The 15,747-nt window shown below is 40.2% G+C and overlaps 2 protein-coding genes across 5 annotated transcripts in view; one reads left to right on the plus strand and one right to left on the minus strand.

Annotated features, from left to right (window-relative positions):
• The window catches only part of LOC103003050 (aldo-keto reductase family 1 member C3-like), a 30,539-nt gene extending 21,067 nt beyond the window's left edge, over nt 1-9,472 (plus strand). For all 3 annotated transcript variants that reach the window (XM_007167455.2, XM_007167457.2, XM_057544034.1), the window contains 4 exons: nt 4,312-4,421; nt 5,141-5,306; nt 5,896-5,978; nt 9,229-9,472. In XM_007167455.2, the coding sequence (XP_007167517.2) occupies nt 4,312-4,421; nt 5,141-5,306; nt 5,896-5,978; nt 9,229-9,271 (402 nt within the window). In that variant the 3' untranslated portion in view covers nt 9,272-9,472. The remainder of the gene's footprint in view (nt 1-4,311; nt 4,422-5,140; nt 5,307-5,895; nt 5,979-9,228) is intronic.
• AKR1E2 (aldo-keto reductase family 1 member E2) overlaps nt 1-15,747 on the minus strand; it is a 32,492-nt gene that overhangs the window by 8,860 nt on the left and 7,885 nt on the right. The window contains exons 5-7 of one of the 2 annotated variants that reach the window (XM_057544036.1): nt 15,131-15,252; nt 9,222-9,400; nt 8,412-8,490 (exon numbers count right to left, since the gene is read on the minus strand). In XM_057544036.1, coding sequence (XP_057400019.1) covers nt 9,377-9,400; nt 15,131-15,252 — 146 coding nt within the window. In that variant the 3' untranslated portion in view covers nt 8,412-8,490; nt 9,222-9,376. Of the gene's footprint in view, nt 1-7,004; nt 8,491-9,221; nt 9,401-15,130; nt 15,253-15,747 lie in introns of those variants that run through there. The other variant, XM_057544035.1, reaches the window with a different exon arrangement.

The following is a 15,747-nucleotide window of genomic DNA, read 5'->3' on the forward strand; positions in this document are numbered from 1 at the left end:
TTTGTTAGAATTTTGTTGAGGATTTTTGCTTTTGTGTTCGTCAGTGATATTGGTCTGTAATTTTCTTTTTTTGAGATATCTTTCTCTGGTTTTGGTATTAGGGTGATTGTGGCCTCAGAGAACAAGTCTGGGAGTGTTCTTTCCTCTGCAGTTTTTTGGAAGAGTTTGAGAAGGATAGGTGTTAGCTCTTCTGTAAATGTTTGATATAATTCTCCTGTGAAGCCATCTGGTCCTGGACTTTTGTTTGCTGGAAGATTTCTAATTACAGTTTCAATTTCATTACTTGTGATTGGTCTGTTTATATTTTCTTATTCTTCTTGGTTCAATCTTGGAAATTTGTACAAACCATATGGTCATTTCAATAGATGCAGAAAAAGCTTTTGACAAAATTCAACACCCATTTATGATAAAAACTCTCCAGAAAGTGGGCATAGAGGGAACCTACCTCAACATAATAAAGGCCATATGCAACAAACCCACAGCAAACATCATTCTCAATGGTGAAAAACTGAAAGCATTTCCTCTAAGGTCAGGAACAAGACAAGGATGTCCATTATTGCCACTATTATTCAACATAGTTTTGGAAGTCCTAGCCAAGGCAATCAGAGAAGAAAAAGAAATAAAAGGAATATAAATTGGAAAAGAAGAAGTAAAACTGTCACTGTTTGCAGATGACAATATACTGTACATAGAAAATCCTAAAGATGCTACCAGAAAATTACTAGAGCTAATCAATGAATCTGGTAAAGTTCTAGGATCCAAAATTAACACACAGAAATCTCTTGCATTCCTATACCCTAACAACGAAAGATCAGAAAGTGAAATTAAGGAAACAATCCCATTTACCATCACAACAAAAAGAATAAAATACCTAGGAATAAACTTACCTAAGGGGCAAAAGACCTGTACTCAGAAAACTATAAAACACTGATGAAAGAAATCAAAGATGACACAAACAGATGGAGAGATATACAATGTTCTTGGAACATTGGAAGAATCAATATTGTGAAAATGATTACATTACCCAAAGCAATCTACAGATTCAGTGCAATCCCTATCAGATTACCAATGGTGTTATTCACAGAATTAGAACAAAAAATTTTACAATTTGTATGGAAACACAGAAGACCCTGAATAGCCAAAGCAATCTTGAGAAAGAAAAACGGAGCTGGAGGAATCAGGCTCCCTGACTTCACACTATACTACAAAGCTACAGTAATCAAGACAGTATGGTACTGGCACAAAAACAGAAATATAGATCAATGGAACAGGATAGAAAGCCCAGAGATAAACTCACACACCTATGGTCACCTAATCTATGACAAAGGAGGCAAGAGTATACAATGGAGAAAAGACAGTCTCTTCAATAAGTGGTGCTGGAAAAACTGGACAGCTACATGTAAAAGAATGAAATTAGAACACTCCCTAACACCATACACACACAAAAAAACTCAAAATGGTTTAAAGACCTAAATGTAAGACCAGACACTATGAAACTCTTAGAGGGAAAACACTCTTTGATATAAATCACAGCAAGATCTTTTTTGATCCACCTCCTAGAGTAATGAAAATAAAAACAAAGATAAACAAATGGGACCTAGTGAAACTTAAAAGCTTTTGCACAGCAAAGGAAACCATAAACAAGACGAAAAGACATCCCTCAGAATGGGAGAAAATATTTGCAAACAAAGCAACTGACAAAGGATTAATCTCCAAAATATACAAACAGCTCATGCAGCTCAATATCAAAAAAACAAACAACCCAATCAAAAAATGGGCAGGAAAAAAAAAAAGGGCTGGAGACCTAAATAGACATTTCTCCAGAGAAGACATACAGATGGCCAAGAGGCATGTGAAAAATGCTCAACATCACTAATTATTAGAGAAATGCAAATCAAAACTACAATGAGGTATCATCTCACACCTGTCAGAATGGCCATCCTCAAAAAATCTACAAACAATAAATGCTGGAGAGGGTGTGGAGAAAAGGGAACACTCTTGCACTGTTGGTGGGAATGTAAATTGATACAGCCACTATGGAGAACAGTACGGAGGTTTCTTAAAAAAACTAAAAATAGAACTACCGTATGACCAGTAATCTCACTACTGGGCATATACCCTGAGAAAACCATAATTCAAAAAGACACATGCACCCCAATTTTCATTGCAGCACTATTTACAATAGCCAGGACATGGAAACAACATAAATGGCCATTGACAGATGAATGAATAAAGAAGATGTGGTACATATATACAATGGAATATAACTCAGTCATAAAAAGGAACACAATTGGGTCATTTGTAGAGATGTGGATGGACCTAGAGTCTGTCATACAGAGTGAAGTAAGTCAGAAAGAGAAAAACAAACATCATATGTTAATGCATATATGTGGAATCTAGAAAAATGGTACAGATGAACCTATTTGCAGGGCAGGAATAGAGATGCAGATGTAGAGAACAGACATGTGGACATGTGGGGCGGGGAAGGGGATGGTGGGATGAACTGGGAGATTAGGATTGACATAGGTACACTACCATGTGTAAAATAGGTAGCTAGTGGGAACCTGCTGCATAGCACAGGGAGCTCAGCTCGGTGCTCTGTGATGACCTAGATAGGTGGGATGCGGGGCGGGGAGGTCCAAGAGGGAGGGGATATATGTATACATACAGCTGATTCACTTTGTTGTACAGCAGAAACTAACACAACACTGTAAAGCAACTATACTCCAATAAAAAAAAAAAAAGAGAGAGAGAGAGAATATTTGAATTGCCAGCATCACTAATTTTGTGTTTTGGGGACATTACTAAGTAAAATAAGGGTCACTTGAACACCAGCACTGCGATACCACGACAGATGATCTGATGATCTGATGGCTACTAAGTGACCAACAGGCTGGTAGCATATAGAGTGTGGGTACATTGAACAAAGGCATGATTCCTGTCTTGCGTGGGATGGAGCAGGACAGCACAAGACTTCATCACACCATTTAGAACAGTGTGAAGTGTAAAACTTATGAATTGATTATTTCTGGAATTTTCCATTTAATATTTTCAGACCATGGTTGACTGTGGGTAACTGAGACCACAGAGAGAAAAACGACAGATGGGGTGGGGCCACCCTCCTGCCATGCACCCATTAAAAGTGCCCAGATCCAGAACACTGACAACACCAAATGCTGGTGAGGATGCGGAGCAACAGGGACTGTCATTCATGGCTGATGGGAGTGCAACACGGTGCAGCCACTTTGGAAGACAGTTTGGCAGTTTCTTACAAAACTAAACATACTCTTATCATATGATCCAGCATTGTAGTCCTTGGTATTTACCCAAATGAGCTGAAAACACACAAACCTGATCACAGAGTCTTATAGCAGTTTTATTCATAATTGCCAAAACTTGGAAGCAACCAAGATGTCCCTCCATCTCTCCATAGGTGAAAGGATAAACAAACTCTGGGACAGCCTTAAAATGTAATATTATTTAGCAATTAAAAAGTGAGCTATCAAGCGAGAAAAAGACATGGAGGAAACTTAAATGCATATTGTTAAGTGAAAGAAGCCAATCTGAAAATTCTGCATACTGTATGATTCCACCTCTATGACATTCTGGAAAAGGCAAAACTATGGAGACAGTAAAATGATCAGTGCTTGCCAGGGGTACAAAGGGACAGAAGGGTGGATGAATAGGTGGTACACAGGGGAAATCTTAGGACAGCGTAACTATTATTCTGTTGGGTATTGTAATGAAAGATACACATCATCCATTTGTCAAAACCCATAGAATTTACATCACAAAGAATGCACCCTAATGTAAACTATGGGCTTTACTTAATAATAATCTGCCAATATTGACTCATCAATTTTAATAAATGTACCATACTAATGTAAGAGGATAATAATAGGGGAAATTGGAGAGGGAATGAAGGGAAATATGGAAACTGTATTTTTTGTTCGATTTTTTCTGTAAACTCAAAAGTGCTCCAAAAAAAAAAAAAAAAAGAAAGAGAGAAAGAGAGAGGAAGGAAGGAAGAGAAGGGAAGAAAGAAAGAAAAGATCAGTGGTTGCAAAGTGTTCATGGGGAAGGAAGGAGGGATGAACAGGTAAAGCACAAGACATTTTTAGGCAGTAAAACTATTGTGTATGGTGCACCATGGGTACAGCTGTGGATGATGGTCACTTGCTGGCCCACGATGCTGGTATTTCTAAGTATTTCTGATACCATGAATCTGTATTCACTGTATGTTCCTTGTAAGTTTGGTGCTCGCCATCCTGCTGGTCCTACACTCCAATACTTCTGCTTGGCAATTTACAGGTGGAATGTCACCCTTACCTCAACCAGAGCAAACTGCTGGAGTTCTGCAAGTCCAAGGACATTCTCCTTGTTGCATATGCTACCTTGGGGTCTGACTTAAGGAAGAAATGGTAATGATCTCTATAAAGGTATTCCGACCCTAGATGCTGTGCCTTCTGGAGACATCTCTCAACGTCTGAGGGAAATTAAGTATAGTCAAGAGGAATCATCCATCTTTGCAAACCCTTTACCTAGTCTACATTGTGAGGACTCAATGAAAAATTATTGAATAATAAAGTAATTATTATTACTGATTAAAATGTTCATCCAATTCAAAAGCTTTGGCTTTAAAGAGTGACAAGGTAATTCCAAGCCATGATTCTGACACTTAGCAGTTGAGGGATATGAGACAAGTTACAACTTCTGTAAGTTTTAGTTTCTTTATCTCTTCAAGAGGAATATAGATGTGTACCTTTTAACACTTGAGGACAAAATGGAGACAATTAGTTGAGAGCATTTTTTGAAATAGTAAATTCTTATAAAATTCTTGGTTATTTGTTATGATGGTGGTCATTGGGTCTTACTGTGGACAACAATTTTGTCTTCTTGACTTATTCAATCTTTTACCAAGTTTCTCAGAAATGTTTAAAAGATGAAAAAACTACCCGATTTCCCCTTTCTTTCCCTTGTCCTTCTTTGGATTTACCAAAAGAAGCCAAAGAAATATTGAGACAGCCAGAAGGTAATGAGGAAGATTCTAGAGGATCAACCACCCCTAGCCTGAATGAACTATCCCCAAGTAGAACGGATACACAACCTCAGACACACAGCACCTCTGCCTCCCTCCCAGGGTGAAAAAGGACAATCCAGTTCTCCTGCAGGATCCAGTACTCAACACCATTGCTGAAAAGCACAGGCGAACTCCAGCCCAGGTCACCCTGCGCTATCAGCTGCAGAGAGGGGTGGCTGCTCTGGCCAAGAGCTTCAATGAGAAGAGGCTCAAGGAGAACTTCCAGGTACCTGGTAGGGTTTTGGGCAGCAGGGGGCTGACAGAAGCACACCGTTTTCCCCAGGATGGGTTATTTGGGAGGCTCCCAATGTGTATATGGGCAAAGCTTATCTCCCTGTATATTCTATGCGTATATGTGCTATATTTAACTATCCTGTCCTCCAAATCCCACAAGGGAGGAGGCATGGTGGTTGTAAAGAACAGTCGACAGAGGGTCAGGTTTGAGTCTCAATCCTGGTTTTCACTCAACAGTATGGCCCTGAGTAAATCATCCCTTGATTTCTTCAGCTGAAAAAATGAAGGAGTTAGCTGAAGTGAGACCTGGGCTCAAAAATCTCAAGGATTAATTGGCTACCACCACAGCTACTCAATTCAAGTCTCTGAGGGTGACCTGAATTGCTAGTCTCAACGCTTTGAATGGACAAAGTCCCATGACTTCTGCCAGGGGATGAACCCCAAGTTCATGACAACTGTCTCATGAAACCTACATAAATTCCTACATAAATTTGTGTGTGTGTATCTGCATGTGGGGGGCATGTAGGGGCTGCAGTAATTGCCTCCAGGAAATTGAATTGATCTTCTCACATTTCTGATAGGTTTTTGAATTCCAGTTGACCCCAGAGGATATGCAAAGTTTAGATGGCCTAAACAGAAACATGCGCTATTTTGAAGAAGATTCGTAAGTACCCTGTTCCATTGTAGATACTGGGGGAGCAGGGTAATGAAGGAATTCCGTTTATTCTAATCCACAAAGGGCAGGGTCTTCTCTTGCCTCTTCTTTTAGGGAAGTGGATGGAAAACATTTTTCCTTCAAGCCCTCATACCCCTGTTACTCCATGCCCCTCTGTCCTTCCTCTGCTTAAATTCCAGGATCAATCAATACGATGACATCCTTTGCACGTATTTTCAAGTCTCCTCTCTCTTCTTTGTCTTACTCATTGGTCTAAAACCTGGTTACATCCTGCTCTCTCTCTCTCTACTTCATCAGATTTCCCCTCCCCATGAGATTACTCCTAGAGGCATTGGAACATTCCCTCATCTTCAAAATAGCTCTCTCTCAAACTGATGTCATCTGCAGCTCACCCTGCCATCCCCATTTCTCCTTTTATAGCAAAACTTCTTGAAGAAGTCCATGCTTTCTTCCTTCGTGTCTCTCTCCCCGTTCTCTTCTGAACCCTCACAAACCAGGCATTTGCCCTCCTCTCTGCCAAAGCTCCTCTTGTCAAGGTCAGCCATGATCTCCTCTTTGCTTAACCCAGCAGTGATTCTCATCCATCTTATTTTACCTAGTGGGTCACTCCTCCTAGAAACACTTTCTCAGCTTTGCTTTCTTCACTGAAGGTCTGGTTTCCCCTTATCCCCCAAGCCATTCCTTCTCCTGGTCTTTGCAGGTGTCTCCTCATCAACCTGACCTCTTAACTGTGGAGTGACCTAAGGCTCAATCCTTGGATGTCTTCTCTTTTCTATCCACATCCTCATCCTTGGTACTTCGTCTAGTCCCATGCTGTAAACACTGGGTAAATATACACTCCCCCAAATTATATCCAGCCCAGACCTAGGCCCTGGATCAAGACTTGTATATCCATTTGCTCTACTCCACTCAAACTTATCAAGTCTACACTTGAGCTCATGATGGTACCTGCACCCACCCCACCCCCCCAAACCCCACATACCTCACATGCTTGTATCAGAATCTTCCTGATCAACTAACTGGCTGCTATTTGCTCTCTCTGCTTCTGTACTTTGTCTCTGCCCGTACTCACCACAGTGAATGAGGTAAAAATGTAGGTCTGTATATGTTAATCCCAAACTCCTAATATTCCTCCCCCAACACCTTTCCCCTTTGGTAACCATAAGTTTGTTTTCTATGTCTGTAAGTCTGTTTCTGTTTTGTAAATAAGTTCATTTGTGTCATTCTTTTTAGATTCCACATATAAGTGATATCATATGATATTTATCTTTCTGTCTGACTTATTTAACATATACACGCTACTACATATAAAATGTATAGTACAGGGAACTCTATATTCAATATTCTGTAATAACCTATATGGGAAAAGAATCTGAAAAAGAATGGATATATGTATATGTATAACTGAATCACTTTGCTGCACACCTGAAACTAACACAACATTGTAAATAAACTATACTCCAATATAAAATAAAAATTTAAATCAAAAAAAAATAAAAACACTATTTTCTGAAAAGAAAAACCCACAAAAAACAAACAAAAAAAATAGTAGGTCTGATGGGGAAGTCCTCTTCTCGGTATCTGGTGGCTTGCCTTCTCACTCAGAGTAAAGGCCAGAGTCCTCACAAAACCTACAAAGGCCAGCAGGACATGGTCTCCCCATGCCTCTGCCTCCAAGTCCTGCTGTTCTGCCCCTTCTGACTCCAGTGCAGCCCAATGGCCTCCTTGCTGTCCCCCACATGTGTCAGGCCCATCTTGGGGCCTTTGCACTGTCTGTTCCCTCTGCCCAGAATGTTCTTTCTCCAAATACCTGGATGGTCACTCCTTCACCACTGTCAGTCTTAACTCAGATGGCACCTCTGTGACACCTTCTCTGTCACTTTATCTAAAAACGCAGCCCTGTACAGCCCTTCCTTCCCCTCGATCCTGCTCCATTTTTCTCTTGGCCCACCTCCCTAATTAACATACCGTGTGGTTTGCTAACCTATTCTGTTTACTTTCTGTTTACCACAGAACGCTAGATTCGTAGGGAAGGATTTTTAAAAAACTGCCCTCTCTCTGAGTAATTAGTAAATGTTTGTTGAATGAATAATATAAGAAAATGATAGGGAAAAGTAAGGGACAGTGAAGAAGCAGGTAGTAATTTTTAACAATTAATATCAGTCATTTTAATCAACAATAATTATCCAGTGGTTTAGCACTGCCTACCTCAAAAATGATTACAGTAAGTCCCCTACATACGAATGAGTCCCTTTCCGAGAGTGCATTCGTAAGTCCAACAAGGTTAGCCTAGGTACCCAATTAACACAATCGGCTATATAGTACTGCACTGTAATAGGTTTATAATACTTTTCACACAAACATACATAACAAATAAACACAAAAAATAAAGAAAACATTTTTAATCTTACAGTACAGTACCTTGAAAAGTATGGTAGTACAGTACAACATCTGGCATCCAGGGACTGGCATCGAGTGAACGGGCAAGAAGAGTTACTGCCTGCAGGAGGGAGAGGAGGTGGGAGATGGTAGACCTGAAGGATCATCAGCAGTAGGAGACAGCGGGCAAGCTGCAATTTCACTCATGCCTGATGTTGATGGAACGCACGTTCACAACTTTGAAAGTTTGCAACTTGAAGGTTCGCATATAGGGGACTTACTGTACTTCATATATACAAAGACAGTTCACTTCCCTTGCTAAAAATGGAAACCCCTGTTGAAGTGGCTTATATTATAATCACTCTATCTCTAGATCTAATATATAATTTTTCACCCAGCAAAGTCATAGGTAAATTATTTCTGAGTGTTTGCAAGAAATTGAACAACAGTGATATTCTTGTCACCTTCCTCATCATCACCTTGAAATATTTGTTAACTTAAGGTATTAAACCAGATTGGCACTGTTTTAAAAGAGGAAGAATTTATTTCTGCCCTCTTGGGAGTTTATAATATCAACACAAATAGTTTATCTCCTTAAGTTGTAGAATAATATACCTAAAAAGTGGAATATATTGGTTTATTTTTGTGTGTGTGCCCAAGTGCATGTAAGCATATTTATTTTCCACAATGTGTTTGTTACATTGTAATACAATTGTATATGGTTGTTATAAAACTCGTTGGGTTTGTACTTGTCCAAAAAAGAAAACTACATTAATTCTCATGCTTAAGCCAGTTTAAAAGAAACCTCTCTTTACCCAGCCCAGAAACAGTTACTTGACTAAGACTCTCTACCTTTTAGACTGTCTCATCATCCAAATTATCCATTTCATGATGAATATTAACAGCAGTGTCTGTGGTTGCTCCAGAGTTCTTGGTTTTGGGTTGATGATTGGAGGACATCTCAAGGATGAGAACGTACCTGCTTCATTCCATGTCACTTAGCCTGATCAGTTGCGATATGGCTGGGGTTCCTGGGGCAGGAAATAAAAATCTCTAAACCCAGTCTCTTTCCCCCAGAGTAAATAAAGATACATTTCAAACAATCCAACCTACTGCTGCTTTGGCTTTTTTGGTTTATCTGTTTTGTTTTGTTTTGTTTCCCTGTGTATCTGAGGTTGAAATGCTATCATCCCTGGAAGTGATCATAGGAGATATGGATCCCCTAGAAAAAGCTAACCATAGTATATTTTCCAAATTTTCGAAGTCTGGCTTTTCACCTGTCTGTAGTTCTTGTGTGTTTTTTCCCCTTTTGTTCTGTGAATTTGCCACACTATATAATTTTACGAGACCTTTTAAAGGGATCTAAAACTTAATGAATACACAATACCCCAAATGTCCAGATTTCAATTAAAAATTACTCATTATACCTAAAACAAGGCATCAAATTGAATTAAAAAAGACAAGCTACAGATACCTACACCAAGATGACTGAGTATTAGAATTATCTGACCAAGATTTTAAAGCAGCCATCATGAAAATGTTTCAACAAGCCATTACAAACATACTGGGGACAAATGAAAAAGTAAAAAGTTTCAACAAGGAAATAGAGTGTCCTAGCAAAGAAATAGAAGACATAAAGAAAAACCAAATGGTAATTTTAGAACTGAAAAATACAATAATAAAAATTGAAAACTCAGTGGATAACCTCAGTAGATTTGAAGGAACAGAGGAAATAATTAGTGTGCTGGAAGATAAAGCGATATCAATTACCCAGTGGGAACAAGAGAGAGAAAGTAGGTTTTTTAAAAAAAATAGGAACAGGGCCTTGGGGACCTGTGGAACAATAACAAAAGATCTAACATGCATGTGATCGGAGTGGGGAAAATAGGGAGATGTTTGTCAAAGGGTACCAAATTTCAGTTATGAGATGAGCAAGTTCTGAGGTTCTCATGTACAGAATGCTGATTGTAGTTAAAAACACTGTAGTGTATAATTGAATTTGCTTAGAGAATAGATCTTAAGGGTTCCTACCAAAACAAAAACAAAAAAAGGAATCTGACAGTCGATGGATGTGTTAATTACCTTGATTTCGTGTGGGGATCATTTCACCATGTATATGCATATCAGATCATCACTATCTATAATTTTAATTGTCAATTATACAACATTAAAGCTGGGGAAAAAAAAAAGAAAGGGTGATGAATCTCATCCAATGTCCTTTCATGGAATCAACCGATAGAGTTGACAACGAGGATAGTACTTTTAGTTTATAACTATTCTAATTTAAAAAATTGATTTTTATATTTATGGCACTAGTATCTACTACTTACTCTGTTAGAGTAAATCTTAAGCCTTCTCACCATACACAAAAAAGGGAGCTATGTGATGTGACGGGAGTTAACTAACTTGATTGTGGGAATCATTTCACAATGTGCACGTGTATCAGATCATTATGCTGCACAGTTAAAACACATACAGTTTATTTGTCAATTACACCTCAAGAAAGCTGGAAAATTAAAGGAGAGAGTGGGGCAGAAGAGAGGGGGGAACAGTTAGAAAAGGGATGCCCATGGTGATGGAGAAGTTCTGTGTCCTAACCGTGGCCACAATTCATGAAACACATAGGTGAAAAAATTGCACAGAACTAAATGCACACCCAGCACAAATTTGGGAAAATCTGAATAAGCTCAGTGGGTTGTATTGTTGTCGATATCCTGGTCGTGACATGGGGCTCTCATCTTGCAAGATGGTAACGTTGGGGGGAGCTGAGCAGAGGGGACACGAGATTTCTCTGTACTATTTCTTTCAACCGCATGTGAATTTACAGTTCTCACAAAATAAAAGTTTACTGTAAAAAGAGCAACTAGAAAACTGTCACCAGCTCCACACCCCCTCCTCCCTTTTGGATTCCTTTCTAATCAAAAGAATTTGGATGTGGTGCTAGCCTTAGGCACTCTCACCATTTACTGTGTAATCCAAAGATAAAATTCTGCCCAGAGCACAGACTGGAGGAAGTGGGAATAAAAACAGGAGTCTGGATGGTGAAAACTAGTGGCTGGATCCATACACACTCCGTTCTATGAAAATGAACGTTGGAAACTCCATGCCAGTCCTGGGATTTGGCAGTGCTATTACCAAATGGTAAGATTATTGAGAATTGGGGGTCATGAGGTCAAAAAGACCAGATGAACCCCAGGGGAGAAAAACACTTTCCGGAAAGTGTTTTTAAATTCAAATTTTAATCTGCCCCTGAGGCAGGAGACAGATGGGCCCTCAGGGCAAACGGTTTGAGTTCGTTCCTTGTCCGGATACTCCTAGACGGGAATAACAGGACAATATAGAGAGGAGGCTGGGCCTTGCTCAGATAGAAGATAAGAGACCACTTATCCTTCATTCGCCAAGTCCGGAGACCTCCCCGACTACACATGCGCAGAAAGGCTCCTTGGAGGTCAAAAGGGGAGTAATGCTAAGTGATGACAACTAATGCTCACTACCCATAGGCCTCTCCAGTAGACTCCATCTTGGCTAAGAGATGCTTGTGCACACATGAGAAAATCCTGAGATACACCAAATATGGACTTTGAACAAGGCAAATCAAAATGACTGGTCAAAACTACAATGAGGGGGCTTCCCTGGTGGCGCAGTGGTTAAGAATCCGCCTGCCAGTGCAGGGGACACAGGTTTGAGCCCTGGTACAGGAAGGTCCCACATGCCTCGGAGCAACTAAGCTTGTGCGCCACAACTACTGAGCCTGCGCTCTAGAGCCCGTGAGCCACAACTACTGAGCCCATGTGCCACAACTACTGAAGCCCGCGCGCCTACAGCCCGTACTCTGCAACAAGGGTAGCAACTGCAATGAGAAGCCCGCGCACCACAGCGAAGAGTAGCCCCTGCTCACTGCAACTAGAGAAAGCCCGTGTGCAGCAACGAAGACCCAATGCAGCCAAAAATAAATAAATAAATAAAATGTATTAAAAAAAAAAACCAAACTACGATGAGGTATCACCTCACACCAGTTAGAATGGGCATCATCAGAAAATCTACAAACAACAAATGTTGGAGAGGGTGTAGAGAAAAGGGAACTCTCTTGCACTGTTAGTGGGAATGTAAATTGATACAGCCACTATGGAGAACAGTATGGAGGTTCCTTAAAAAACTAAAAATAGAATTACCATATGACCCAGCAATCCCACTACTGGGCATATACCCAGAGAAAATCATAATTCAAAAAGACACATGCACCCCAATGTTCATTGCAGCTCTATTTACAATAGCCAGGTCATGGAAGCAACCTAAAAGCTCATCGACAGACGAATGGATAAAGAAGATTTGGTACATATATACAATGGAATATTACTCAGCCATAAAAAGGAATGAAATTGGGTCATTTGTAGAGACGTGGATGGATCTAGAGACTGTCATACAGAGTGAAGTAAGTCAGAAAGAGAAAAACAAATATCGTACATTAATGCATCTATGTGGAACCTAGAAAAATGGTACAGATGAACCAGTTTGCAGCACAGAAATAGAGACACAGATGTAGAGAACAAATGTATGGACACCAACGGGGGAAAGTGACGGGGGGTTGGTGGTGGTGGGATGAATTGGGAGATTGGGATTTACATATATACACTAACAGGTATAAAATAGATAATAAGAACTTGCTGTATAAAAAATAAATAAAATAAAATTAGAAAAAAAAAAGATTGGTCAAAGGAAACCCGTAAGAAATGCCCCATAAAAGTGATTCAAACTGCCATGAGGGTGCGACTCTCTGAGTCCGCCCATGTGTCTATCCACATGTACTTTTTTCTCCTAATAAATACTTTACTTGTTTCACTACTTTCCGTCTTTGTGGGAATTCTTTTTCTGCAAATCCGTAGGGCCAGGGTTCTGTCACTGACCACTGGTCTAGTGGCTAGGATTTGGTGCTTTCACCGCCTCGACCCGACCTCAATCACTGGCAGGGAACTGAAACCCTGTTTCAAGCCACTGCAAGCCGAGGCCACCCGAGATCACCTCCACAATTGCAAATGATTAACCATAAATACAACTTTTCTTTAGCAACATACATACTCTAACTTGAGAATATGGGGAAGGGAATACTCTTTTTTCCTAAACTTCAAGGCTTAAAAGCTCAAATGCTATCATTTAATATTCACATTTTTAAAGACTTTGAAATGTAATACCAAATTGCTTCCAGGAGATCTATATAAATTTATAGTCCTACCAAAATTTACTGAAAGTGCTATTTTTCAAAAAAACTTCCCATGTATTGGAGGTTTGTTTTTTGTCTGTTGTTTTATTTTGAGTGGGGAAACTGGAAAGTCACTGTCAATTCAATTTTTATTTCTATTATTACTTTGCTCATTGGCTTTTGGACACTCAAATCCTAGCTTCGACCTTTACAACTAAGTAATTTTTGGAAATTACTCGACCTCCATGTGCCTATCTTCTTAAAGGGTACTTGTCACGTAGGGGCATTCTGTGGATTAAATGCCTAGTACATGGTAATTAATCAATAACTGTTAGTTACTGTGTTCCTCCAATATCATCTTTTAAAAATTGTGAATTTATCATTTTCTTGTACATAAGAACTGTTTTATAGTTTCATTATTTTTGTTTTGTCTCTTAGACAGGTTGGAAATATTTTTTCCCAGGCTATAGGAAACCCCTCCCCTCTGGCTGCGTGTTAGAATCAACGGGCCGCGGGTGGCGGGGGAGCTGGGGGGGGAGTGGGGGCATGGGGGGTGCATGTTGTTAAAAGACACCAGCTGCTGAGCACACCCTTTTGTTGTCTGAAGGTAAGGATTTTGCTTTAAAACCATCTGGGGGGATTGGCATGGAACAGACGAGCAGAGATAAAGCAGGACGGGCCAAGGACTGATAACTGCTGAAGCTCAGTGATGGGGGTGGAGGTTTGTTATGCTGTAGACCATTAAATATTTCCATAACACAATTTTTTTTTAATGTGAAGGCAAATCATTCATGAGCCATCAGATATCCTTGTTTGAGAGTACAGTCGGCACAGCAGGTCTTGTAAGAACCCCATCACACTGTGTGTTCCAGGGGTTCTTAAGACTTGAATAGGTTCTCGGTGGTGATAAATGGAATATTTATAAATGGAATGGAATATTTATAATATTTACAAATGGAATATTTCCTGCCATATCAATTAACAAATGATGTCACAGTCATCAACAATTGCAGCCCTCAACGTGAGCCAGTGAGCCCTAAGGCAACACAGGGCTGAAAAGAATACCTGCCATCTAGCAGCCATCAGACTGCAGCCACTTCCTGCAGTGAGCCCTGAGGAAGCTCAGGAGGTGAAAATACAGGATACAGGCCCCAGATAGCTGAGATGCATATCAAAGGAATGATTTCGGTGAGTCCAGACTTTTGCATCTTTCCATACATAGAAAAGCGCTAAATTCCTTAACTTGAGATATCTGGTTTTCTTTAATTAATAATAATCTTTTGACGTTCAGACCACCTGCCCATTGTTGCAAAACTCCTATATATCCTGGCTCTCCCATCGCCCCTTGGAGCAGTTTCTCAGAGCTATCTGAAATGCCGTCTCCCAGGCTGCAGTCCTCATTTTGCCCCAAATAAAACTTAACTTGCGACTCTCACGTTGTGCTTTTTTTTTAAGTCAACAGTGGAGAGCGATCACCGCTCTCACGAAGCTTCCTCCTTCAGGCACAGACCACACTCAGTTCCTTGGATTTCTCAGGGAACTTCCGTTGCAGGCAGGAACTCACCCAAATCCAACTGTGTCCCAGCATCCCTGACCAGAGCTGCCTGTGCCTCGGCGAGGATTTGTCCCGGCCAAGGAGGGCCTCAGTACTCTGCTTTGAAGGGATAGTCCTTGTGGTTTTCAGTTCTGAAAAACAGAAAAACAAATCAAAAATAGAAGCAGAGAATGATTATTATTTTTAAGAGAAACATTCAAAAGATACAGTTACGTATTTTTAAACTCCCTAGTGTACTGAATTAGTTTTATGATTCACCTCCAAAGTGGCCCATCCTCAGACAGGAGAGAATTATGAGAAAGCTTAATTAACTCCACATGTACATAATAAACGCCTATGCAGGAAGCAATCATGCAATCTGGACTTCGCTCTCTGTACTTGGGAAGGAGATAAAGCAGCAGTATTTACATGGGGAATGCAGACAAATGGAGATTCCTGTCTGGGTGGAGGAGGTCAGTCATATTCTGTTCTGATAATTCAAAATCAAACACCTGGAACCAAAAGGAAACATTCATAGGAAATTTAGTTCAGTGGACATTTAGTTGAGCTACGTTAGCTGCAACACCTGTGGGGACGGGACTTTCTGTGACACCTGGACCAAAAGGCACGTGGGCCCTGACCATCCC

This window comes from Balaenoptera acutorostrata, chromosome 3, assembly GCF_949987535.1.
Source record: "Balaenoptera acutorostrata chromosome 3, mBalAcu1.1, whole genome shotgun sequence".
NCBI classification, from domain to species: domain Eukaryota; kingdom Metazoa; phylum Chordata; class Mammalia; order Artiodactyla; family Balaenopteridae; genus Balaenoptera; species Balaenoptera acutorostrata.